The sequence below is a fragment of the Dermacentor andersoni genome, chromosome 9 (genome assembly GCF_023375885.2).
Source record: "Dermacentor andersoni chromosome 9, qqDerAnde1_hic_scaffold, whole genome shotgun sequence".
Taxonomy (NCBI): domain Eukaryota; kingdom Metazoa; phylum Arthropoda; class Arachnida; order Ixodida; family Ixodidae; genus Dermacentor; species Dermacentor andersoni.
In genome coordinates, this window is record NC_092822.1 from 223131 (window position 1) to 249173 (window position 26043).

At 46.8% G+C, this 26043-nt stretch overlaps 1 protein-coding gene across 3 annotated transcripts in view; it reads right to left on the bottom strand.

The window, feature by feature from the left end:
- LOC126526909 (leukotriene A-4 hydrolase) overlaps positions 1–26043 on the bottom strand; it is a 167836-nt gene that overhangs the window by 2601 nt on the left and 139192 nt on the right. For all 3 annotated transcript variants that reach the window (XM_072284399.1, XM_072284400.1, XM_072284401.1), the window contains 2 exons: positions 6562–6644; positions 1748–1852 (listed from right to left, as the gene is read on the bottom strand). In XM_072284399.1, coding sequence (XP_072140500.1) covers positions 1748–1852; positions 6562–6644 — 188 coding nt within the window. The remainder of the gene's footprint in view (positions 1–1747; positions 1853–6561; positions 6645–26043) is intronic.

Consider the following 26043-nt stretch of genomic DNA (forward strand, 5'->3'; position numbering starts at 1 on the left):
CAGGAGGTAGTTGAGATGCGCGCCACCAAGGCCGGGGATGTCGGGATGTGGTTGAGATGTGGCCATGCCACAAAAAGATAAAAGGCATGTGCTGTCAGTGTTTTGTTTCATAATATTTGCTTATGAGCAGTCATTCTCAAAAGTATGAGGAATAACTTTGTAAAGAATGTAAGACAAGGTATACACCACGTGGGGGCCTGTGCGGTTGTGGTTCAGAATGATTATTCGCCAAGCGAAGCCCGCGGTGTCGACACAGAATTTTCTGTGACACAGGGCCCTTAATGCTATCGCGTTAGTACATGACAGGAGTCTGGCAAAAAGGAAAGACGACCAGGGAAGCTCTTGTCAAGATTTACGCCGCGTTGCATTTTGTGAGGTTCTCACCCGTGCTCTTGGGACAAAGGAACGACAACACAGTAGTGCAAATAATCACAAGGGAATTTAATGCACCTTTCGTCAATCAATGCATGCTAGCCGAGTTGTTATCCACAAAGCATGTTGATGGGTGCGCGACAAGTTGCTGGAGTCGGACTCACCACAACCGGATAACGAGCGAATATGTTCACCCCATGCTGGACACCAACGCCTGGTCATTCGTGTGTACGGACACGGGAACGATGGCACGTTCGAACGATCGTGTTCCTGTAATTTAGCTCAAGGGTTAGAATTGTGCTATCTGCCACAGGCAATATTTAAAATTTTGGTGCAGCTAAAGAACACCTAGTATAAAAAACCAATACATATATAAACGAGCAGCCTACCAAATTTTGGTAATTACCACCGGGCCAAGCATGGTCTTACTGTGGCTAACAGTTGGCCAGGTTAGCCATTCAGGTCAGCCCAATGTCGCTGGACATAACCTCGGTCAACGTGAGGCCAGTGTCAATCCCCAAATGTGGGCCGCGCTCGGCAGCTGGCCATGTGCCGAGCACTTTTGTGCCATTGGGTAGGCGTGACCCATCACAAATGCTGTGCAGGAGCTGCCGCGCTTGTCTCTGTGCTCAACCGCAATGACAGTAGAGGGAGGAGGTGGGGAGAATGTTAGTGAGGGAATACAGAGAGAGAGAGAGAAAGAGAGGTGGCAGTTTTGTGAGCTACAACGCTACAACCGAGAATGACGCCCAAGTGTGCATTTAGTGCCGACGGGACGAATGCTCGCATAAAGCATCGAGCGGAGCAAGAACACCAAACACAAGCAGAGCAGGCAAGGTAACATTTCACATCCCCTCACAACTGTCATGTGCCATCAATATATCACCGCCAAAGAACGTCAATGAACGCAAACAGCAGGCGAAGCTTTGCTTACAGATCCCACAGTACGTGGGATCTGCATAATTTTTTTTTTTTCTCTGGACGCTTGCCGGCAACGCGGATGCAAAGCAGCTGGTGCCATCTTGTGGCATGCTGCACCAGCTTGAGATACTCTGAATAGGCGCCCTGGCGGGACACGCTGCACGGTAATGGAGGCAGATTTGAACTCGCGTTGGCAAACTTTTCACCCCGTCTCGGTTAAGGGGAACATTGTAAAGCAAATTTCACGATCATTCTGCATGGAAAACACTGCCCAAGAGGCAGAATTTCGATCGTTATATCCGATATGCGGTGATTAACATATCGTTATACTATATGGGCTTTTTCTCATAGCCCTAATACATAAATTGATACTCTGAAGTCGATTCATCGTTATAACCAATATATCGCTATATGTAGTATCATTATAAGTGGACTGCACTGTTGATGCAAGTACCTGAAGAGTGGACAGACAAACTTCATTCGTCCGTATGTTTGCAGAAATTGGCAGACATGTGGCACAACTGGGTCCCACTTGGCCCGCAACCCTAGGCGCAGCCACCTGCAGGGCAACACGCCATGAGTTAGCGAATGCATGAAGGATAAAAAAAGACTGCAATCTACGTGTTTAAATGTGCCCTTAAATGTGGAGAACAGTTATAGACTGCTGCAATGTTCCCTAATGGAGGCAAACCATATGGTGGTACACCTCCATTGTATTTCTTTCCCTGCATTATCCACTATTGAATTCATGCAGCTGCCACAGAAAAAAATTAACCAAGGTAAGAAATATCAAGCTACGGCTGACTTTCATTAATTCAATGTTGAGGGGACTGGTGGAATTGACAGAAAAATTCAGTGGGTTGACTTAAAAATATACCGATACAACATTCTTGACTTTTTATTTCTTGCATTACATGAAGGCTCTAGACTTTGAAACTTTAAAAAAAATGTACTTTGAAGCCTCAGAGTGCCCTAAATAACTTGCTATAGGAGCTTTTCTACAAACTAGTCTTGGTTTCATTTCCAGGCAGGTGTGTGTTTCATGACATGATTATGACACAGAAGGTGGTCACATGGAAGCAGGGCATTGTGACGTTTCACTGCTGCTACTCACTGCACAACAAATTTTAGCAGCATGGCACACCACCAAGTCAGCCATAGCTGAGCGGAATTGAACCCACATCGCAGGGGTTTACCAAGGAGAGCAACCGGCGTATTAGCAGGCTGCACCACAAATGCACCGAGTATGTGCCACGTTTCAAAGAACACCTTTCACGCAAGGCTTTAGCGAGCTGCACCATGAATGCACTGGATATGTGCTGCCTTTCAATGAACCTCTTGCCAACTTAGTGTGCTGAGTAGGCAACAGTGAATATGGGGCAAGCAAGGGAACAAATTCTCAGTGTTTGCAGGCACCGGCGCAACACACTTCTCGTCTCGAGGCCACGTGTGACCTTCTAGGCAGTGCCAACAGATGGCACAGTGTGTCCAGAAAGAAATGCGAGAGAGAAGCCCAGTTGCTGCATGACAGGTTTCTCAGTATTCACATGCATCAGCGTGCCATGCATTTCGAAAACCATGTGCAGCCTTCACGGCGGTGGCGGTGCTAGATGCCACCGAATGTCCTTAGGGAAGCTTGAAAGAGGAGTCCCTCTGCTGTACACGCCTCATACATAACTTGTTACGACGGTGGTAATACATTGTGTTGCTATATAATGATTCAATGGTAACAATGCATTACCATCAACAATCACTGAGAAGTGGATTCTGCCGCAATTTTTTCTAGAACCAGACGCAATTGACGCCAACATGTAGGTATGGTCTTTTTTCATGCAGCGGTCTGTTTTTGGCAGGAAAGGAATTTTCCCTGAGAAAACAGGGGGAGAAGGGGAGGCTGCTGATCTGAAATTTTTCGTTGGAAGCATCATGCCCATCTCCTGCTCAGCAGCCCAACACCATATTGAGCAGATGTATTCTTTAGCCTTCTGCGCATTTCACAACCAGATATTGTCATCGGAACAGAATCGTGGCTCGACCCTGGCATATCGGATTGTGAAGTGTTTCCATCCGAATACATAGCTTATCGAAAAGACCGTAATCACCAGGGAGGAGGTGTGTTCATTCTTGTACATGACAGAATCAGAAGTGTAACGTTATACTGTGATGTTTCTTCACAATGTATTTGGTGCAGAATATTGGTGTCTGGTGGTAACAGCCTTGTGGTGGGATCGTTTTACAGGCCACTATCTTCAACAAGCATAGAACCATTTCACAGCGTTGCACGGTCACTGTCAGTGTTATCATCGGAAACTATTCTACTTGGGGGCGATTTTAACATGCCTGAAGTTGTATGGCATGACCGCTATCCTGTAGCGACGAGTGCCTCGGCACTTCTTTGGCCTTCATTGAACTAACACATAACAATGAACTTGCTCAGTTTGTAAATTTCCCAATGCGTTACGGTTCAGCTAAGGACAGTACGTTGGACTTGTTGTTTAGCAACAATGATGATTTAGTTGAAGCAGTTACGGCAGCACCGGGAATAAGTGATCATGAGGTCGTAAATGCGACAATAGAGTGGAAGAAGTTACAGATTAGCAAGAATTGCCAGAGAAAGATTTTTATGTATGAACAGGGAAATTATAATGCCATAGACGAAGAGTTACACTTTTTCCTGCTAGTATTGCTCAAATACAGCAGTCAGTACAACATAGAAAGATTATGGGCTCTGTTCAGAGACAAAATCCTGTCTTTGGTCGCTAAATACATTCCCTCGAGAGTGATATCACCTGGACGTAGAATGGCTAAACCTTGGATTAACAAAGAACTGCGTCTGTCAATAAGAAAGAAGGCTCCGGGTATACAAGGCATTCAATATAGCACCAAGTCAGAACTTATATGACAAGCTTAGAACTCTAACTAAAGACTTGAAACAAGAATTAAAGGCAGCAAAACGAACATACTTGTCGTCGCTAGCTGATAAAATAAGATCTAATCCTAAGGAGCTATGGTGATATGTCAAAGGTAACAGAAAAGACAGTGTTGGCATTCTGGCTCGCCGGCATGAAAGCGATATGTTAACTGATGACACAAAAACAGCTGATTGCTTTAACGAACATTTTCACTCCATCTTCACAGCATGTCGTCATACTCCGATACTTGAATTACACGAACAATTACCTCAAATGCATGACATCGTCTTAAATGAGGCTGGAATTAGGGCTCTGTTGCGCCACATTAATCCTCATTCTGCTCATGGTCTGGATGGTATATCAAATCACGTCTTGAAGCACTGTTCCCACAGTATTGCTCCTATGTTGGTTGAATTATTCACCAAGTCAATAAATTCTCAAAAATTACCTAGAGACTGGAAAATGGCCAATGTAACTCCTATATTTAAAAGTGGTCGTCGTGATTTGGCAAGCAATTATAGACCGGTGTCTTTGACATCTGTTTGTTGTAAAACACTAGAACATGTTATTTACTCTGGCCTTATTAAGCATCTTCATGACCATAATTTTTTCATCCCGACCCAGCATGGATTTCGCATGGGACTATCCTGTACCACTCAACTTACTGAATTCATACATGACGTTGCACTCGGCTTTAACAATAGTACAGAGATGCTATTTTTATTGATTTTCGAAAGGCGTTTGATGTAGTTCCGCATGACTTACTTTTGCACAAACTATCATTTCTTGGCCTCCCCGATTCACATTACGGTTGGATTAAAGATTACTTGTATAAACGGCAGCAAAAAGTGGTTCTGAACAATGCGACGTCGAGAACGGTTAATGTTTTATCAGGTGTGCCTCAAGGGTTGGTCCTTGGGCCGTTGCTGTTCCTCATATTTATCAATGATTTAAGTGAAGGCTGTGTTTCAAATATCAGACTGTATGAGGATGATTGCGTTGTGTACCATCCTGTGTCATGTGCCGAACATACGAGTGTGTTGCAGTTTGATCTCGAAAACATTTGTTCCTGGTGTGCTAAATGAAAAATGTATTTGAACGTAGCAAAGTGTTATCATGTTAAATTTACGAACAAAAAGAAAAAGGTGCCCAGTTCATACTCTCTAAATAATGTTTTAGTGCAATGCGTTGATCAAGTCAGATACCTGGGTGTCACTTTAACTGCGGGATTAGACTGGACATCCCACATTGACACAACAAGTGCTAAAGCGTGCCGCCTTTTGCACCTTTTCCAGAGGAACTTCCAAGTATGCGCCAAAACCATTGAAGGAAGCTTTGTATCTTACAAATATTAGGCCGGTGTTAGAATACGCTTGCGCAGCATGGGACCCCTTCACAAAAGTTCTTGAAGATAAGTTACAGCGTGTTCAGAAAAGGGCTGCAAGATTCGTCACGGGCATCTACGACTACAAAATTAGAAGTTCGCAAATCAGGGAAAATCTAGGATGGAAGTTGCTGTCCACACGCAGGAAAATAATCAGGTTGAAGCTTTTACACAACATTAAGAGCGGTAACACAGGATTCGATAAGAACATATATTTAAAACCACCTCATTATGACTATAAAAGACGCGACAATTCCAAGAAAATAAGGGCCTACCAAAGTCGTATTAATGTATTTGTGTATTCATTCTTTCCGCGAACAATTGCAGAGTGGAATTTGCTCCTGGATGACACAGTGTCTGCACCCAATTCTTCATCTGCCATAGAGAACTTTAGGTGAATCTGTTTTAGACAATATTTCCAGTGTGCCGTTTTATGCAATGTGTAACAAATTTTATAATAGGATGTTGTTAGTATTGGATAAAGTCTTTCTTTACTAATTACGATGATTGTATTTTTAATACCACAGATGATATGATGCCGTTGTTCGTGAAGTTGACCTTTATGTTTGTAATTAACACCCCAACGATAATAACCCGATAATAACCTACGATAACCCCCACACAGCGGGTAAAATACACAATTAGCATGCAGATTGTCATAGGTAAGAAGAAAATAGCTGCTGAACACATCTACTTTTCTATCATGGTAAACTGAAGCATGTTAGTTAGTGCTGCAGCATGCTACTTAACGCAGATGTCATATTGACACAGAAACACATCAAATGAAGGCCAAATGAAGTATGGCTGCAGCGATGACGATGGGGAAAAAAAAAACAGGCCGACTGCTAGCTGGTCACCACCTCGGTAGTGCTTGAAATAGGGTTGAACTGGTATAAGAATATCAAGGATTTCAAAAAGTGTATGAAGGGTACTGAACAAGTTCTGTAAACAATTCTTTTAACCAGCAATTACCTGAACTTGATTTCTGCATTGCCAGCTTCTTCCATCTTGTACGTTTTTGTCAGCAACTGAATCTGGTCAGCCGACAGTGGCCTCTGCACAATGATTGCATTCCAACTTTAGTACAGCACCAGCATAATAAAAGGCCAGCAAATGCAAGAGCATGGTGAAATTTTTCTGTGGTTTGTACACGAACAAATGTTGAACATTAAAGGATCAGCCTTCAAAAAGCTGCGATGCATTGAGTCTGAAGAACTTCAACACAAATCTCCACAGTATATACCGTAAAAACCGGACTATAGGTTGGACCAGAATATAGGTCGATCCCCCAACTAACAAATTCTAAAAATGAAAAAAATCTTTTTCAATGGCAAAAGTACTGAAAGACACCCTTACCTTGAAACAAATGCGACTCAGCCGGTTGCACAATGGTGACAGTATTTATTTAAATGCTGCTCACATGTGCACCTGGCCAAGTTTTTAACAGTACCGCGCGACCATCGATCTGCGTGCTTGTCAGCACCTTATTAACGGCGCTGAGCAGCAAAACATATGAGATACGCGCATGTGTACACATGCACTTACTTTTGCTATTTCGCCGCTCCGTGCCGTGATGATAAGGTGCTGACAAACACGCGGGTCGATGGTCACGCGATACTGTTAAGAATTGTCCGGGTGTACAGTACACAGAAGGGCATGAAGTGTGCAAGCGCTACTCCGAATCAGACCAACGTCTTTGATCAGAGTCGTCCAAACTAGAGTCGGATAACGAGTGATTCTCGCTGCCCAGTCCAGAGGTGCGCGCAATCTCTACCGCTTTCACACGGATGCATTTGGCAGTCACACGCAGCGATCTTACACGCAGCTCCCGGGCAAACTCGTCAACCTTGTCTTCCAGTTCTGCGGTCCGCTGCGGACCGCCCATGAAATGAAGTTTTCTTTTGGTTACTGCAAGTTGTAATACACTGCCTCTGCCAGTACCGACAGCTCTTTTCGGATACTCCAAATTCGCGCTGTTCCGCCAGGTTGCCGTGTGCTTCCGCGTACTCAATCGCCTTTTTTTTGAAGGCGACGGTGAATTGCCGTCGGCTCCCGCCAATTTAGAAACAAAATGTGAAAAAGCAGCCTTTAACCAATATAACTTTGTGACAATAGAAACGCAAAATAGCCACAATGTCGCCACGCCGCGCTGCTGCTGATGGCGATGGCGGCTGTTTACTTCGTCCGCACATTGTTGCAAGACTTCCGTAGCTTTTCCGCCAATGTCCAGTATATAAGACGAGGGTCGACTTTTCGCAATGGTATTATGAAAAAAAGTTCGACCTATATTCCGGTTTTTATGGTACCACTTGGTGCAAGCAAGTGGTGTTATTGCCCTTGGACTTAATATGGAACCTCACAGCGATGCCCACGCCGACGGAAGAAATGTGCTTGGAGTCTCCACATAATTGTTATCGCAATAAAAAATATCACTGATGATTACGATACGTTCAATGCGAAATTTGAGCGCAGTGCTATCCATGTTTTCATATTGCTATTATTGGCAGGCCAAAACAATTTGTCTCATGCGGCATGTTGCAAACAGAACAAAGTGTGGCACGATTGCCTCGCTAATTGGGAAATCGCAAGAGGCAGTGCTTGGTGACACGTCGGTGCAATTGACAGCAGCTACCGCAGACATACCATTTGTGCAGCGCTTTCTTTCCATATATGGTACTGTATCGGTGGACATGCTCGCCGCATGCCTTAGCCATCTTGTAGCAGTTGTTGCCACAGAACCTGTCTTGCACAGCACTACACTTTTCTTATGCTTTTGCCATACCCTGCTCCTCAGCTTTCTGCCTCATGGTTCCACTGCATGTTCCTCCTCCGCTTTCCTCCTCATGCTCTCTTTGCTATCGCCGTCTTTTATCCCCCGCTGCACTCCTTGTTTGCTCTTTCACCCCCCACTGCACTCTGCGTTCGCTATATCATTCTTCACAGTGCTCGTTTACTCGGCAACGCCAAGGACATCTATGCTCAACGCAGGAACGGGCACCTAAGAGCTGCGCTCTAATATGACAAGTTGTAAAATAGCAGCACTGTTGGCTGTAGAGGTGTAGATGGGCCTATCAATACACAAAGCTTAACCATGTGCAAAAGACAGTATTTTATTGCATAAAGATGGCTTGTGCGTAGTGCAAACAAACAAGCTAACTGAGCCACCAAATTGGGCATGACCACATTGGACATATTAGTCCTTACGTATTTATTTATTTATTAATTATAATACTTTCAAGGCCTAGTAGGCACAACAGAGGGGAGTAGTGAAAATATAAAATATTTGCAGTACAGGGCAAGAATAGAAAATCAAGCTATAATTACGATCTTGAAGTTAGTGGTGTCACAAGTTGCGATTGTGAAGGCGGCTGTTGAAACTCATGGAAGCGGACAAGACGAGAAAAAAGAAGACGGCGAGCTCCAAAGGCGCGCGCGCTACCAAAAGCAATAAAGAAAGAGAAGAATCTTGAATTCGTTCGCATCGAACGCAGCTGTCTCGTCTCATTTCTGCAACATGGTGCCGTGACCAGGATAGCGGCTGCTCCTCTTCCGACTGGCCACGGACTACCAGAACGACGGACTGGCCACAGAAGACGGACGAAGAGGAGGCACGCAGGCGAACCTACGGCAGCGAGGCGAGACATTGACAGCAAGGAGCGGCACAGACACAGAGGGCGACCAAGACTCCGATGACGTTTCGTCGCTAGAATCTGTAAGCGACCAGCAGTTTCCTTAATTAGTCAAGATGAACAGAGAAGTGATTATGAAAAAGCAAGAAACGCTGAGGACACAAATAACTAACTTAGTGAGCGATGCTGAAAAGAAATTGGAGGAAAATCAAGATCCTGCAGCGATGTCGCTGATAGCCAGCCAGATTAAAGGTATTGCAGACTCGCTAAAGAAAGCAGACGAGCAGATGGAGCAGTTCATAACACCCGAAACAGCTGACTCGGAATTTGCGAAGACCACCGAGTACGACTTAAAGATAATAAGTGCTCTGCACAACATGAACGCGTACCTTTCTCGACAAGAAATACGGGAAACAGTGAGGGAGAAACCCAACTTTAATGACGAAGCTAGACAGTCGCAGCAAGCAACAACAGTGAAGCTACCAAAGCTAGAAATTATGAAGTTTGACGGCGATAAAATGAAATGGCGGAGATTTTGGCGTCAATTTGAAACAGCTGTACATGAAAGAACCGACTTGAACGAAAATCAGAAATTTATGTACCTTCTGTCCTCACTAACCGGAAAAGCGGCAGCTGCCATAGAGGGACTACAGTTTTCCGACAGTAACTATGGTAATGCCATTGATCTACTCAAGCAGAAGTACGGAAAAGATTACGTGCTGGTAGAAATGCATATGAAGGACTTAATTAACTTGAATACAGTGGCAAGCTGCAATGACCATGACGGTTTAAGAAAGCTGTCAGAAAAGGTGCAAGTGCACATACGTGGATTGGAATCCTTAGGATTGAAAAGCGAGTCTTATGCGTCGATGTTGCTTCCGATCCTGAAAAGAGCTTTGCCAGTGGATCTCTACATTGGATTCCAGTTAAAACAAAGAGAAGTGATCAGTAGATCGTCAGCACAAGATCAGAATGTGGCTTTACGTCAAGAAGATATCCTTAGGCGCTTGATGAAATACATAGAAGATCAGGTAGAGTGCAGAGAGGAATTGTCAACAGAAAGGAAAGAAAGCTACGGAAACAGAACGGAGAGTAAGCAGCAGACAAGAACTGTTAATTTTCATAGTACAGCTGCAAAGTTTTGCATATTTTGCAAGAATACTACTCATTATACTGATGATTGTAGGAGAACGATGCCTTATGAAGATAAGAAAGTGAAGCTCAAAGAGGCAAACAGATGTTTCCGCTGTACCAGGCTTCGCCATACTGCTAAAATATGTAAGGCATACATTAGGTGCAAGATATGTCGAAAATGGCATGCGACGTCTATGTGCCGAAACCAAGAACTGACAGCACAGTGCACAGCATCTACTCCTGGTGAAATTCAGGAAGAGAAAACATCTACTTACCAGTCTATGAACCTCTCATCAAGTGTTTTTCTGCAGACTGCAGTTGCATTAGCAGAAGGTAGAAGACAGTCATGTTATTGTCGTGTTCTGCTGGACGTCAAGGCAAGCCTCGAGGAGCAGTATTCTCAGGAGAAAACGGCACTCCTCTCTGAGCAGATGGTACGTACCAAGGAGCTGCTGCGCAAGCATCGGGAAGAAGTGGAGCAGCTAGAGAAAACGGCGGAGGCAAGGCTAGCTGACGAGCGGAGACGCATGACAGAAGAGCTGGAAGTCCTTCATTGCAGCCTCTGGGAAAAGGAACAGGCTCTTAGCCAGTATGCCAACGAACAGCAGGTGAAGGCGTCTGCCGAAATGGCAGAGCTTATCAACAAACACGGTGAAGTGGTTCAAAAAATGTCCTCAGCCCTCGAGGTAGAGCAGAAAAAGACAGAGTCACTCCGCAGTGCACTTGATTCCCTCAAGAAAGAAATGGACGAAATCGTAGAGCTTGCAGAGAGAATCACAAGGGCCAGCTTGGACTCGACGGTTGAGCAAAGCACTGCAATTAGACGACTTGCAGAAGAGAATGCGACGTTGCGACGAGAGGCGGAAGCGGCACGCGCCGAATATGAGTATATGCCCTCTGAGGAGAAGTCTAGGCTGAAAGATGAAGTGGAGACTGTTCGTGCCAAGTACGAGTCTACACTGCAGAATCTGGAGGAGAAGCTCCGAGGGACCGAGGTTGACCACAGGAGACATCTGGAGAAACTGCTAGCAAACCAGGAGCAGTACCAGGAAGAAGTGAAGTTGAAAGACGTAGAGCTACTTCTACTGAAGCACGAAGTGGAGCAGTACGCTGACACGCTTAGTTCGCAAAGGCTGAAGTATGACCAGGAGCTGGAAAACATCAAGCGAAGTCTGGAGGCCAAGCACGCTGCCGAGATCGAGTCACTCAAGTCAGAGCACAGGGAAAACATTGAGGTGCTGAGAGAGAGTCGGCAACGAGAGCTGCTGGTACACCATATTCATCAACTCACGCTGCATGGAGGAATAAGCGTCACATTGTCTAAGTACTGGATAATACAAGGAAGGCGGATGGTGAAGAAGATAATTCATGAATGTCTGAAGTGTCAACGATTTGACGCCACACCGCTGCACCAGGAAACAGCCCCACTTCCTGCTGACAAAGTCAACGAGCGACAACCATTTGAAGTGATCGGTGTGGATTTTGTTAGTTCGTTACTTGTAGAAGACACGATAAAAAGCACTACAACACAGTATGTTGCAATATTTATATGTGCTACTACACGAGCTGTGCATCTAGAAGTTGCGGACAACACTACAAGAGAAGCATTCTTACATGCTTTCCGAAGATTTACAGCGAGACGAGGGCTATGTTGCACCTTTTACGCTGACAACGCAAGGACGTTCAAGAAGGCAACAAATGACAGTGAACCAAGGAGATATCGTTTTGATCGGCGCACGCACTCCTAGATCCTTCTGGAACCTGGCTAAGGTCATTGAAGCATATTCTGGAGCCGATGCGAAGCCGCGCTCCTGTCTCTTAAAAACTAAAGGAAGACTCGTTCGGAGACCTGAACAACATCTTTACGCACTTGAAGGCTGCTTCCAATGATGAGAAGAAAAATTTTCGCGGCCGGAAGCTGTTGAAACTCATGGAAGCGGACAAGACGAGAAAGAAGAAGACGGCGAGCTCCAAAGGCGCGCGCTCTACCAAAAGCAATAAAGAAAGAGAAGAATCTTGAATTCGTTCGCATCGAACGCAGCTGTCTTGTCTCGTTTCTGCAACAGCTACAAGGCGGTTGCAAAGATCTAAACTGGTAAGTGGCCTAACTGAGCCCTAGCCTCATGTCCCTTTTACGCTGACACTATGGTTGGCTTTCAACGCGGCTGTTTTTCTACAAATGCATCATTGACCTTGTTTCATCTGTGCAGCATTAAACAAGCCTAAAGAGACTATCCTTGGCAATGCCACTGGCAGCGGCATTGGCACCGAAAGACACCATTTTTAAGAATCTGCCCTATATCATTGCAGGAAGCAAAGAAGCCGACGTGATCCTGCCGGGCCGGGGGTGATATCGTCGATGCAACAAGGCTGCCTGAAGACACGTCACAGCACACACATCGTCGTTGGATTGAGCGGGAGCTGCCATCAATGGATCAACCATATAAAAGAAGCATGGAAGGAGGCGACTGACACACTGGCAGCAGCAGTGGCACCAAAAGACACAGTTCTTAAGAATCTGCCCTGTATCATTGCAGGTTAGTGCTTATTTCCTTCCACTGAAAGAAAAAAAAAATTATTTCACACTTCCTGGTGCTGCTGCTGCTGTCAAGGTGTAGTTATGTTCAGTTATGAAGTGCCTAGGATGTGATGAGCAGATTTCTAAAGAGGCTGTCGTTGACTGTAGTGAGTGCGATGGTAAATATCACACAAGAAAATGTGTGGGCATCTCAGACGCCACGTTGAAAGCAAAGTCTTCTTCTATTGCAAAGCGTGGCGCTGCACAGCTTGCCGACGTACAAAAGCTCATGTAGAAGCAACCGAACAACCGAGCACAGAATCTGGCTCACGAGATGTAAGCCTGTGGATGCAGGAAATCAGTGGCAAACTTGACAAGTTGCTGCCCTTGGCGGAATCTGTCCACAGCATTGAGGATGTGTTGCAGTTCACGAGTGAAAAATACAACACCCTCTTAGCGCGTACAGAACAACAAGAAAAAGACATAAAAGATGTCAAACAGAGGCTAGAGAAAGCGGAAGAACAGGATGCAGAGATAACCAAACTAAAAGCCAATGTTGATGCTCTTGAATGGCGAATCCGAAAGTTGAACCTTGAGTTCCACAGAATTCCAGTAATGCAGGACGAAAATCTACTGACTAAAATGAATGAGCTTGCTGTGCAGATTGAGCTGCCACAGTTATCGGACCAGAATGTAGTTGCTGTTCATCGCCTGCCAAGCAAGAAAGACAATGTCAGGTATAATTTGCCGAGTTGCAAAACAAGCTAACCGAGACAAGTGGTGGCAGAGAAAAAAGGAACTGCGGAAAAATTACGATAAGCTCTGCGTGCAGGAGAATATAATAAAACAGGCCTGGGACTTACTTTTTCAGACAAAGAACTGGGCCAAACTGAACAACTTTAAGTACGCTTGGCACTGAAATGATTCAATTCTAGTCGGGAAGGACGCCGGAGAGACGGCAATTGTCATCTCAAGTCCTCTTGATCTTGAGAAACGCAGTTAAAGTCATACAGTATGGCAGGTTCTGATACTGACACCTACCTACTCCCACCATCCTTTGAGAACTACATAGGAAAACAGTTTGAGTCCCTTAAATGCTTCCACCTTAATGTGCGATCAATTAACAGAAATTAATTGGACTTAAGCTTGTTTTTTGACCAATTAGGGCAACCTTTTCATGTTATGTTAACCGAAATTTGAAGCACTGATGAAACAAATGTCTGCAGACTTATGACACACGAAAAATCCTATTTAAATCGTCCCTTTGGTCATGGTGGCGGGATATGCATTTTGGTTAGAAAGGACTACGAAATCCTGACAGTTAAGCTACAAAACACAGCACTTGTTGTGTGTTACTGCCCACTAAACGGTTCAACGTGGTGCTTTTTTAACTTATATAAATTATGTATTTACCTGTATAACTAATAACTTGCGCCTCATCTGCGGTGGGGACATGAATATTGATATTATAACGATGTTGAGGACCACAGGTTATCAAAACAACGATATTTATTAAGGGCGAACCTGTGCCCACAACTAAAAGTCACTGCGGTCGTGAAGAAATCCCTGGCAGTCGCATTCTAAAACTGGCCTCGAACCATCTTCTTTCTTCTCGCGTGATACCTCGGGCGCATGGCACATGCGAGCCGGGTCCAACCGGCTACCCGTGCCACTAAGATAGATGCCTGTTGTTGCTGAACAACACTACGGTATGGCGTGCACAGTGTCCAATACGAAGGGCGCACAACTTGAATATGACCAAGTTGTCGCGATAATATGATGAAAAATTATACCACGAAAACCAATTTTGAGGTCCTGTTAAATACCAATGGGCTTAGAAATGTAATTAATCTCTCGACAAGAGTAACTGTGAATTCGCAATCGGTTATTGACATGTTTCTTACAAATATAAGCCAGGATAAACTTAGGTTGGGGGTATTTTCTTTCGACCCGAGTGATCACTTAGCAATATTTCTTTGCACTAAAGGATATGTATGCAGTAAGTTGTCAAGACAGACATCGACAGTCCAACATATTACATAACAGAACCTTATAATATTTCGGAAAAAAAAAAAAAGTATCCTGGAAGAGCGTCTTAGAAACTGATGATGTCAATGTAGCTTATACTGCAGCCTATATATGCAACCAGTTTTCCTGAAGTATTTGTTAAACAAAAGAGGAAGATAAGAAAACCTTGGGTCACAGCTGAACTCAGTGTAAGAATAAATCATAAATATTACCTTTACAATCTCTTTATCAAAACTAAAGATAAGAATAATTATAGATATTAAAGTTTATCGAAATTGTCTGAACAAGGACTTAGCAAAAGTGCGACGTGAATATTTTGCAACTCTTCTAGATTTTAAAACAGGATCCACAGATGTTGCATGGAAGAGATTAGCTTCATTACTGAATCATAAGGCCTCACCAAATGTGAATCACAAACTGATTATAAATGGTACCAAACTAGCTGGGAAACCACTTGCAGATGCATTTAATAAATATCTTATCAATATTAAAATACAAGATATCATTCACAACAATCTGGAAAACCTTCGATGGAATAGAGACAATTTTTCTCGACCGAACAAGCGAGGCTGAAGTGTTTACAAGAATAGCTAGTCTAAACAACAGTAATGCCAAAGATGTCGATGGCTTTAAAACTAATCCTCTTAAGTATATTGCTGATCTCCTTTCACCAGTTATAAAACATATTTTTAATTTTAGTCTTAGTCAAGGTGTCTTTCCACATAAAATGCAGCTTGCACGGGTAACTGCTGTTTATAAAAATAGAAACAAAAATGACACAAGCAATTATAGACCTATTTCTATTTTACCTATTTTATTTAAAGCGTTCAAGAAAGTTATATTAAGCTGCTTTAGCAAATTTGAAGCAAAACGCAAGATAATATCTAACTCTCAATATGGCTTTCGGCGACATCTAAGTACAGAATTTGTTCTTCTAACACAAACGGAACATATTATCACGATTCACAAGCAGCAGGAACCGATAAAACAGGGCAGGACACTTTAATTGCAGGCAAACTGAGAAACGGTTGCGCAGAAACCTCATCTCCTCTTCTGCAATGCAAGAGATCTTCATTTTTCTCTATGTGCTGCATATTGGATGTGGCATTTGCCTCCCTCCAGAGAGAGCATCGTCCCGATGCTCACCTAGCAGCAGGTAGATGCGTCAGACGAGCTGTGGGCACTTTATTCCGAACAATAGGGCTTCATGCGCACAATGTGCACGACTTCTGGTGGACGCTGCCTTGCCCTAGAGGAAGCAGGACTGTCAGGGATAACCTCGTAGTTCAGGTCGCTGAAGTGCCGTACAACCTTGTACAGACCTAAGTACTGCCTGAGGAGCTTTTCTGAAAGCCCTCGCTGACGGATGGGACTCCAAACCCAGACTTTGTCACCTGGCTGAAATGTGATGTATCGGTGCAGTAGATTGTAGTATCGAATGTTGTAGTCCTGTTGTTGGGTGATCCTGATGCAGGTGAGTTGTCTCGCTTCTTCAGCCAGTTGAGCGAAAGCTTCAGCGTCCGTGCCTGTATGACCGCAGTCATGTGGCAACATCGCATCGAGCATCGTCCTCACTTCATGGCCATGAAGAAGGCTGAATGGGGTCTTTCGCTTTGTTCCCTGTTGAGCAGTGCTGTAAGCGAACATGATGTACGGTAGAATGTCATCCTAATTTTTGTGTTCCACGTCTACGTACATACTCAGCATGCTGGTGATAGTCTTGTTCAAGCATTCTGTTAGGCCGTTCGTTTGCGGATGATTGGCTGTGGTCTTTGAGTGAGCCGTGCCGCTGAGGCTAAGCACTGTCTTTAGGATTGTAACTGTAAAGGCAGTCCCTCTATCCGTTATTATCACCGTTGGCACACCGCAGAACCACGTTTTCAATAAAGAATCACGCTGCTTCAACTGCGGTGCCGCTTGGAAGGGCCTTGGTTTCTGCATAGCGCATCAGGTAATCGGTGGCAACTATTGCCCACTTATTGCCAGTATTGGAAGTCGGGAATGGTCCGAGAAAGTCCATCCTGATTTGGCCAAATGGGGTCGTGGGCACTTGGGCTGGTTGAAGTAGCCCAGCGGGTTTCGTATGTGGTGGTTTGTGTCATTGACAATTGAGGCACATGCGCACGTAATGTTTCTTAAAGGTGGCAATCCTTGGCCAGTAATATTTCTCTTTGACTTGGGCCAGTGTTCGCGTGTAACCGAGGTGGCCAGATGTCGGTTCATCGTGGCAGGTTTGCAAGACCTCATGATGGAGAGACGGGACGACAAGTAGGCGGCTGCTTCCGCTTGCAGAGAAGTTCTTGTAAAGAACATTGTTACGAAAGCAGAATGATGGCGAGCTTCTTGCAAATGTTTTGGGCGCATTTGTAACCTGGCCTTCTAAAAAATCAATATGTGGAATCAGTTCGCTGTCTTCCCGCTGCTGATGAGCAATGGTGGCAGTGTATAGAACACCTATAAAAGCCATGTCTTCGTCACCTTCTGTGATTTCCTGCTCAATAGGTGACCTTGAAAGGCAGTCGGCGTCGCAGTGCTTTCGTCGGGACTTGTACACCACTGTCATATCAAATTCTTGAAGCTTTAGGCTCCAACGCACTAGTCGACCGGACGGATCCTTCAAGTTCGTCAGCCAGCTAAGTGAGTGATGATCGCTGACAACATTGAAGGGACAGCCATAGAGATATGGGCGAAACTTCATAACTGCCCATACCACCGCGAGGCATTCCTTTTCTGTGGTTGAGTGATTAGACTCAGCATGTGAGAGTGTCCTGCTTGTGTATGTAATGACTCTCTCGGCCGAGTCTTGCCACTGCACGAGCACAGCGCCTAGACCTACGTTGGAAGCATCCCTATGAATCATGGTAGGGGCGTCCTCGTCAAAGTGAGCCAGTACAGGAGGTGTTTGCAGGCGCTGTCGGAGATCATTAAATGCTAGTTGTTCTTCTTCGCCCCATACGAGGCAACGTCTTCTATTGTAAAGTGTGTTAACCTTGAAGCTATATGTGAAAAATTGGCAATAAATCTTTGGTAATACGAGAAGATACCTAGGAAACGCTTCACTGCCTTCTTGTCCGTTGGCATTAGAAACTTTGTGACGGCTGTGATCTTGTCGGGGTCAGGACGGACGCCTTGACGACTAACAACATGACCTAAGAACTGGAGTTCCTCGAAACCAAAGTGACACTTTTCTGGTTACAGTGTTAAGCCAGCGGAAAGCATCGTTTGTAGAACCTCCAGCAGCCGTCTCAGGTGTTCCTCGAACGTTTCCCAAAAATCTACGACACCGTCAAGGTATACTAGGCATGTCTGCCACTTCAGGCCTGACAGAACCATATCCATGAGTTGCTGAAAAGTTGCTGGAGCTGAGCATAAACTGAAAGGCAGGACCAGGACCTTGAATTCGTAAAGACCATCAGGCATTACAAAAGCAGTCTTTTCTCTGTCTCCCTCGTCAACCTCGATTTGCCAATGGCCAATTTTGAGGTCCACAAGAAGTAGTGGGTATGCCTCAGCCTGTTGAGAGAATCGTCGATACGCGGTAATGAATATAAGTCTTTCTTTGTCACCCGGTTCAGCTTACGGTAGTCGACACAAAAACGTAGACTGCAGTCTTTCTTTTTGACCATCACTGCCTCACTACCATCACTACCGGTGATGCCCACGGGCTCTTTGATGGTTGGATAACGTCGTCGTCGAGCATGTTCTTCACTTGTTCTCGAATCACTTCGCATTCTTTTGGGGCTACACAGTACGGGTTTTGTCGGATTGGTCTCGCTGACTCCTTCGTGACAATCCGGTGTTTCGTCAGTAGCTTCTGACCAACTCTGGATGTCGACGAGAAGCAAACGCAAAACTGGTGAAGTAGGTCCACAAGGCACTGCCTTTCCGCTGGTGATAAGCTTGCGCTCATGTCAAGAACAGGTAAGGGTGCTGAAGCATCTTGCTCTCCTTGTTGTAATGCAAAGCATTTGCCGAATTCCGCGATCTCGTTGACGTAAGCAACTGCTGTGCCTTTTGCAATGAGTCGTCGTTGCTTGCTGAAGTTTGTCAGCAGTAGTTCTGTTTGCCTATGGATTACTTTGATGAGACTTCTGGGGGTGGCAACACTTTGAGTGAGCAAAAGCGTAATTATCTGCTCAGCAATACCTTCCCCATTATACTGTGTCGCACCTGAGGGAAACAAGACGGCAAGGTGACGGTGGTACAGTGACATCGTCTATCATGTGCAAAGACTTGCATTGTAGTTCTGCACTTTCGTCCCCAGAAAAGGCTAGTATACCTTCTGGTATGTTAATGATGGCGCCGCACTCGCGTAAGAAGTCCATACCTAAGATTACATCTTTGCAGCAGTCGGGGAGAATAACAAAATTTGCGATGACTGATGAATCCCCTATGTTGACCCTTGCAGTACACTTGCCAGTCGGTGTCAGTAGCTGGCCTCCAGCACCTCCAATGTGCGGCCCTGACCATTTGATTTTTACTTTGCGATGTCTGTCTTCCAGTTATTTAGTTATGATTGAAAAGTCCGCGCCAGTGTCTACTAGCGCTGTCACGTCATGGCCATCAGTTCATCAATACAGTATTATCGGTGCTAAAAATCTCGTCTGTCGTCAAATCATCCGGCTGTATCGGCTTCTCATTTGAAGGCAATGGGGATTTTCAGCACTTCGACGTGTGGCAACCTTCCCCCCTGAGGTCGCGGCCTTTAGTTTCGCTGGCGTGGGCTGGGAGATTGCCCTCGGGCCACTTCAGTGGAACTGCGTCTTCCAGGTGGAAAATGATGTCCCGGAGAAGGGGAGCGCGACCAGTAACCAGGAGAATCGGCTTGCCAGCTCGTCGAATTCGCGTCGATGTTCCCCCAGCTGCCGTCAAAAACATGACGAGAAGCAGTGGATGGAAATGCTTGGTACCCTCCGACGCGATAAGGGCAATGACGGCAGATGTGGACCGCTTCTTCAGAGTGGAAGCACAAGGGCCTGTAGTCAGCTGTGTGCCAAATGTTGGTTCTGCGACGCGGTGGTCGCGTCAGTGATGGTCGCGTACCAAGGTGATGCCGGTGCTGACTGCTGGTGATACTGCGGTACGGACATCGGAGGAGGCGGTCGATGGAAAACACCTGCGCAGCTGGGCTGCCATGTCTGGGAATGTGACTGCGGTGTCAGCATCGGAGGTGGCGATCGGCGGAAAACATCTGTGTTGCTGGGCTGCCACATCTGGGAATTTGGCTTGGGAGCTGCAAACGTTTGCTTTATTTCTTGGCGCACAACTCAGCCACCGACACAGCTGTGCATTCACTTGGCCTGGCACTGAGCTTTTCCATTTCTTCCTGAACAATTTCGCATATCAGCCGGCGCAAGGAACCCTCGTCTGTGACCGTCATTGCTGCGGCGCTTGCTGGTCCAGTGCTGGTCAGATGATCATACTGGTGGCTGCGTAGGTGTAACGCGCTTTATGGCCGTTGATTCTTTACGCTGCGCATGAGGTGGTCGAGCTTGTTGCCTCGAGCATATTGGGGTCTGCACGACGACAAAGACGAGCCATGTCCTCAGCGAACATGGCAACAGTTTCATTCGGCTTTTGAATCTGTGATTCGAGAAGACGCTGCACATGGCCTCACCTTTTGGTGCTCCCAAACGTATGGAGGAACTGGCATCGGAACTCAACCCAGCTTGGCCAGATTACCTCGTAATTTACGAACCACATGCGAGCTCAGTCTTCAAGAGAGAAATACACGAGATAGCTTCTGTCCAGTATGCCACTCATTATACTTGGCTATGTGCTCGTACTCCTCGAGCCAGTCTTCTGCATCCTCATTGGCGTTGCCGTGAAAGCTTATGGGAGATCGAGGAGCCAAAAGAGACACCTGTGCAGGGCCTGAGTCTGCGATGGCTTGGGCACTTCTGGTAACACGCAGACTTCCTGGTAGGGGACCAAATTCTGGGCTTAGGCCTAGTAGGTGATGGCTGGCGCAGTGAACGGGTGTTTCGACATGTGGAAAGCGTCCTGGGCTTGATGTGGGGCTGTTGACAGGCGTCCCAAACATTTACCCAGCACCTCCACCAGTGTCACAATTCACAAGCAGCAAGAACTGATAAAACAGGGCAGGACCCTTTAATTGCAGGCAAACTGAAAAACAATCACACAGGGACCTCGTCTTCTCTTCCGCAATGCGAGAGATCTTCGTCTTCTTCTACGCGCCGCGTATTGGATGCTATTCCCACCTGGCGAGTGAATTGTATTATTGAATTGCATTGTATTTTGAATTGTAATTTGAATTATAGTGATTTGTATATTTTCTTACCTCAGTAGGCTATAACTGTGTATGAAGCTATCAGCCTGATGCGTTACAAAGTGAGCGCAGAAGAGTTGCTGTAATTCCTCATGTGCACTCAATTTCGCACTACTTAAAGAAAGCTGCCGGGCACTGAGGCATTGACGTTGTCTTATTCGGTGGCAAGAAGTTAATGGCCTATGCGCTGCAATTGGTAGACATGCAAGGATTGGCGCAGAAGCAAGTGATAATGCTTGCTCTCTTAGGCACTGTTGCACCTGGGTCGCAAGCCCCAAGGGTAGCGTTGGCCTGGCAGCCTGGGGCACAGCTGGAAGCATCCGAAGGTCCTGGCAAAGGATGAGTCGACTGCTAACAGAACAACTTGTTTATTATAGCATCGCAAAAGAGCTGCCGGTCAGGTCGACCGAAGTGGAGAGACGGGAGACCACGTTACTCGACGGAAGAAATCGAAGCCTCTCTCTTGGCATTCGGGGGCAGCTGCTTTTATACTCTCGGAGTCGAGGGCAAGAAGGAATGGCTCGTATGAGGCGCCCGTGATGGCGGCGCACGGACCCGTTGTGACAAGAAGTGACATATCCGCCGGGCCGGCGCCGGTCAGACCTCCCTGCTTCACCGTTGGGGAGCTCCTCTCCCCGGCTGCCGCGCTTTGACAAGCGTGGGCACCAACATGCACACACACACACACGCACACACGAAGACACGGGCATTGAAACATGCCGGGACGTGCTCAGCAGGAGGCGTTGCGGCAGCGCTGAACTGGCCAAAATGTCCGCCGCTTTGAACGAAGCCCCGGCGTCCGTTGCATCTGCGCCGGCTATACCGCACGTCGGAGGCGAAACGTAACAGACCGCCCCGCCGGGAGAAGGAGATCCCGATGGTCAGGGGACTGCATCCGCTGTCCGTAGGGATGTCGCTTGATGATGCTCATAACCGAAGTCGGTCGTCCCTCGGCGTTTCTTGAGCGCAGCGCACCGAGAAGGCCTCATTCTCACGTTCAGGTTCACACAGGACACTGCAAAGTGACTTCGGGAGAGTTGCCTTTCTTTTTGTTCTCGTTCCCAGCAAGCGTTAGAACTACGCCGACACTCAGCCGCTCAGTCAGCAAGCACGACACAACCCTCACTAAGTCATGCTAGGCTCTTTCCCCTTTTATACTACTGCCTAGTTTCTTACAGTAGTTTAGCAGCACTCAGAACGCGTCCACAAATAGGAAAATTGCACTAGAAAGCACGTCATGACTTTGAAATACTAAACAAAAGCAATATGTTAAAATCTTGCCTCAGGAAGAAAAACATCAGTAACAAACAACTGTGAGGCTGATTCCTACGTTAGGGGCCTCGACTTAAGCCATCGGCGTTACCGTTGAGACTCCCCTTTTTGTAACGCACCTCAAAGGAATATTGTTGCAAAGCGAGGCTCCAGCGCAGGAGGCGGCCATTTTTGGAAGAGATGGTCTGCAGCCATTGGAGAGGGCAGTGATCCGTCTCAATGATAAACCTCGAGCCGGCTAGGTAGCAAGACAATTTCTGAATGGCCCACACGAGAAACGCACACTCTTTCTCGGTGGCGCTGTACGCCTGCTCACGACTGGTCAGCTTACGACTAGCATACAGGACGGGGTGTTCCACTTCTCCATTTTCCCGTTGGCACAGTACAACGCCCATGCCTCGCTCACTAGCATCGCACTGAACAACGAACCCTTTTGGGTAGTCTGGCGATCGTAGCACAGGCTGGCTTGTTAGGGCGCTCTTTAGGGCGCTAAAAGCTCTTTCCCTTGTCTCGTCCCAGACGACTGTTTGGGGCTCTGTTTTTCTTAGAGCATCCGTCAGGGGAGCCGCGATATCAGAGTACCTGGGGATGTACCTCTGATAGTAGCCGGCGACACCTAAGAACGACCGAATATCGGTCTTTGTGCGCGGTTGCGGGAAGTCTCGCACAGCGGCCACCTTTATTTCAGAGGGGCGGCGACGACCCCGTCTAATCACGTGACCGAGGTAGACAACCTCGGCCTGTGCTAACTGGCACTTGGGAGCCTTGACTGTCAAGCCCGCTTCACGCAGGCGGGTTAGCACTGCCCCCAAGTGTGCCATATGCTCAGACCAGGATGCGGAGAATATCGCTACGTCGTCTAAATACGGTAAAGCGAATTCTCCCTGTCCCCGGAACACCTTATCCATGAGGCTTGAAAAGCAGTATGGCGCGTTCTTCAAACCAAAACTCATAACTTTAGGACGGAATGTTCCCATTGGTGAAATGAACGCTGCATACCTACTAGCCTCTTCTGTAAGTGGAACCTGCCAATAACCCCTGACAAGATCTAGGGTGGAAATAAACTAAGCGCTACTAACTTTCTCAAGGCGCTCCTCGATGTTAGGGATCGGATAAATTTGATCCTTAGTGATGGAATTAAGCCTGCGGTAGTCGACGCAAGGATGAGATTCCTTGCCCGGTACCTCAACTAAAATCAAAGGGGAGGCATAATCACTCTCACCCTCCTCAATAACACCGAGCTGTAGCATTTTCTTTACCTCAGCCTCCATAATATTGCGCTGGCGGGGTGACACCCGGTACGCCTTGGATTGTACTGGCTCTGGGGAGGTAAGTTCTATTTCATGCGTAAGGACAGAAGTCCTACCAGGCCTCTCAGAGAACTGACCTTGAAACTCTTGTAAGAGCTGGTGTAGTTCGGTTTTCTGCTCGGGCGACAGCGGTGCTTTACTGATTAAGTCACTAATGACTTGATCGGTGTCTTCCCTGTTCGTCACTGAGCCTAGTCCCGGAAGCTCGACCGGAAGCTCTTCGGGAACGTTTACCATCATACACACCACTGCTTCCCGTTGTCTATAGTGTTTGAGCAGATTACAGTGGTAAACTTGCTGTGCTTTCCATTTTCCTGGCAGACTCACCAAGTAGTTAACGTCCGACAATTTTTGAACAACCTGTGCTGGGCCCTCCCACTGCACGTCGAGTTTGTTTTTTAGCGATGTGCGCAATATCATTGTCTCATCGCCCACCTCAACACGACGGGCCCTGGCTATCCGATCATAATAAACCTTGGCCCTCAGCTGGGCCTTTGCCACTGCTTCACCTGACAACTCCTGTGCCCTTCTTAAGCGTTCGAGGAGCCTAAGCACGTACTCCACCACGACTGGGTCGTCGCCCCTGCCTTCCCACGAGTGTCGAAGAATGCGAAGCGGAGACCGCAGCGAGCGACCGTACACCAGCTCAGCTGGCGAAAACCCCGTAGCCGCATGCGGCGCGGTCCTTAATGCAAACATCACCCCAGGCAGACACAGCTCCCAGTCAGTTTGTTGTTCAAAACACAACGCTTTCAACACGCGCTTCATGACGGAGTGGAGCTTCTCAACGGAATTCGACTGTGGGTGGTACACTGAGCTGTGTAACAGCTTTACCCCACACCTTTCGAGAAAGGCTGTCGTCAAAGCGCTAGTAAACACTGTGCCCTGATCTGACTGGATTTCCGCAGGAAAACCAACTCGCGCAAATATGGACAGTAGTGCATTGACTATCTCAACTGAGCTGAGTTCTTTAAGTGGCACTGCATCAGGGAACTTTGTCGCTGGGCAGATCACAGTCAAAATGTGTCTGTACCCCGTGGTTGTTACCGGCAGAGGTCCCACTGTATCAATAACGAGCCGTCTAAAAGGCTCCGTAATGATAGGTACCAACTTCAACGGCGCCCTCGATTTGTCCCCTGGTTTGCCCACCCGCTGACAGGTGTCACATGTCCTCACAAAGTGTTCTGCGTCACGAAAACACCCTGGCCAATAGTACTCTTGCAAGAGACGGTTCTTAGTCTTCTTAACTTCTAGGTGTCCGGACTACGAACCCCCATGCGACAAGCGCAACAGATCCTGACGGTAGAACTGAGGCACGATCAGCTGATCGAACTCCACTCCCCTGCGGTCTAGATACTTTCGGTACAGGACCCCACTTCTTACCACAAAACGAGCATTTTTCTTGACGATACCTTCCTTGACATTGCAGCACATGTTTTCTAGGCTGCCATCCTTTTTTCGCTCGGCTATCAAAGCCGACCGGCTGACTTTTAGCAACCTATTAAGTCCATCTGACGTAGGTGCGATGAGCAAATCTGCAGATAGCTCTTCTAACTTTCCCGTGTCGGGCATTTCCTCTCCAGTATCTGGTGCCTTCAACGCTACAGGCTCAACTTTATTCAGTTCGGACGTGCTCTGAATATCAGCCTGCTGCGCCTCCGACCCTTTCTCATGGTTCGACAACGTCGGCCCCGCAACTACCGCCTTTGCAGCGAGCTCCCGAACTCTCGATCTGGTTAAGGCCTGAACGCTAGCCTCACCAAACAAAAGCCCCCTTCTCGCGCAGGAGATGATCGGACCTGTTCGAAAATAGGTACGGGTACTGGGGGGGCAGCATAGATGACACTGCGGCCTCCGTCTCAAGTGCTCCGAAAGGTCCTTCAATAAGCACTTTTGCTACGGGCAGACACACGCTATGAGCTTCTACGGCTTGCTTGATCCATGCGCACTCGCCCGTGAACATATCGGGTTCTACGTAAGATGGATGAACTACATCCATTGTAGCTGCGGAATCACGAAGCACTCGGCACTCTTTCCCGTTCACGAGGAGGTCTCGCATGTAAGGCTTGAGAAGCTTCATGTTCTCGTCAGTGCTGCATAATGACAAAAACACGACTTTTGTTTTTGTTTCTGGACACTGCGCCGAAAAGTGAACTGGCTTCTGGCACGTATAACACGCGCGCTTGCCTCGTCTCGAACCGCTTTCTGCGTTTGGCTTCGGCTGCCGCTGTCTCCTTACGTTCGGTCGGACTGCTTTCACTCGCATCCGCACTA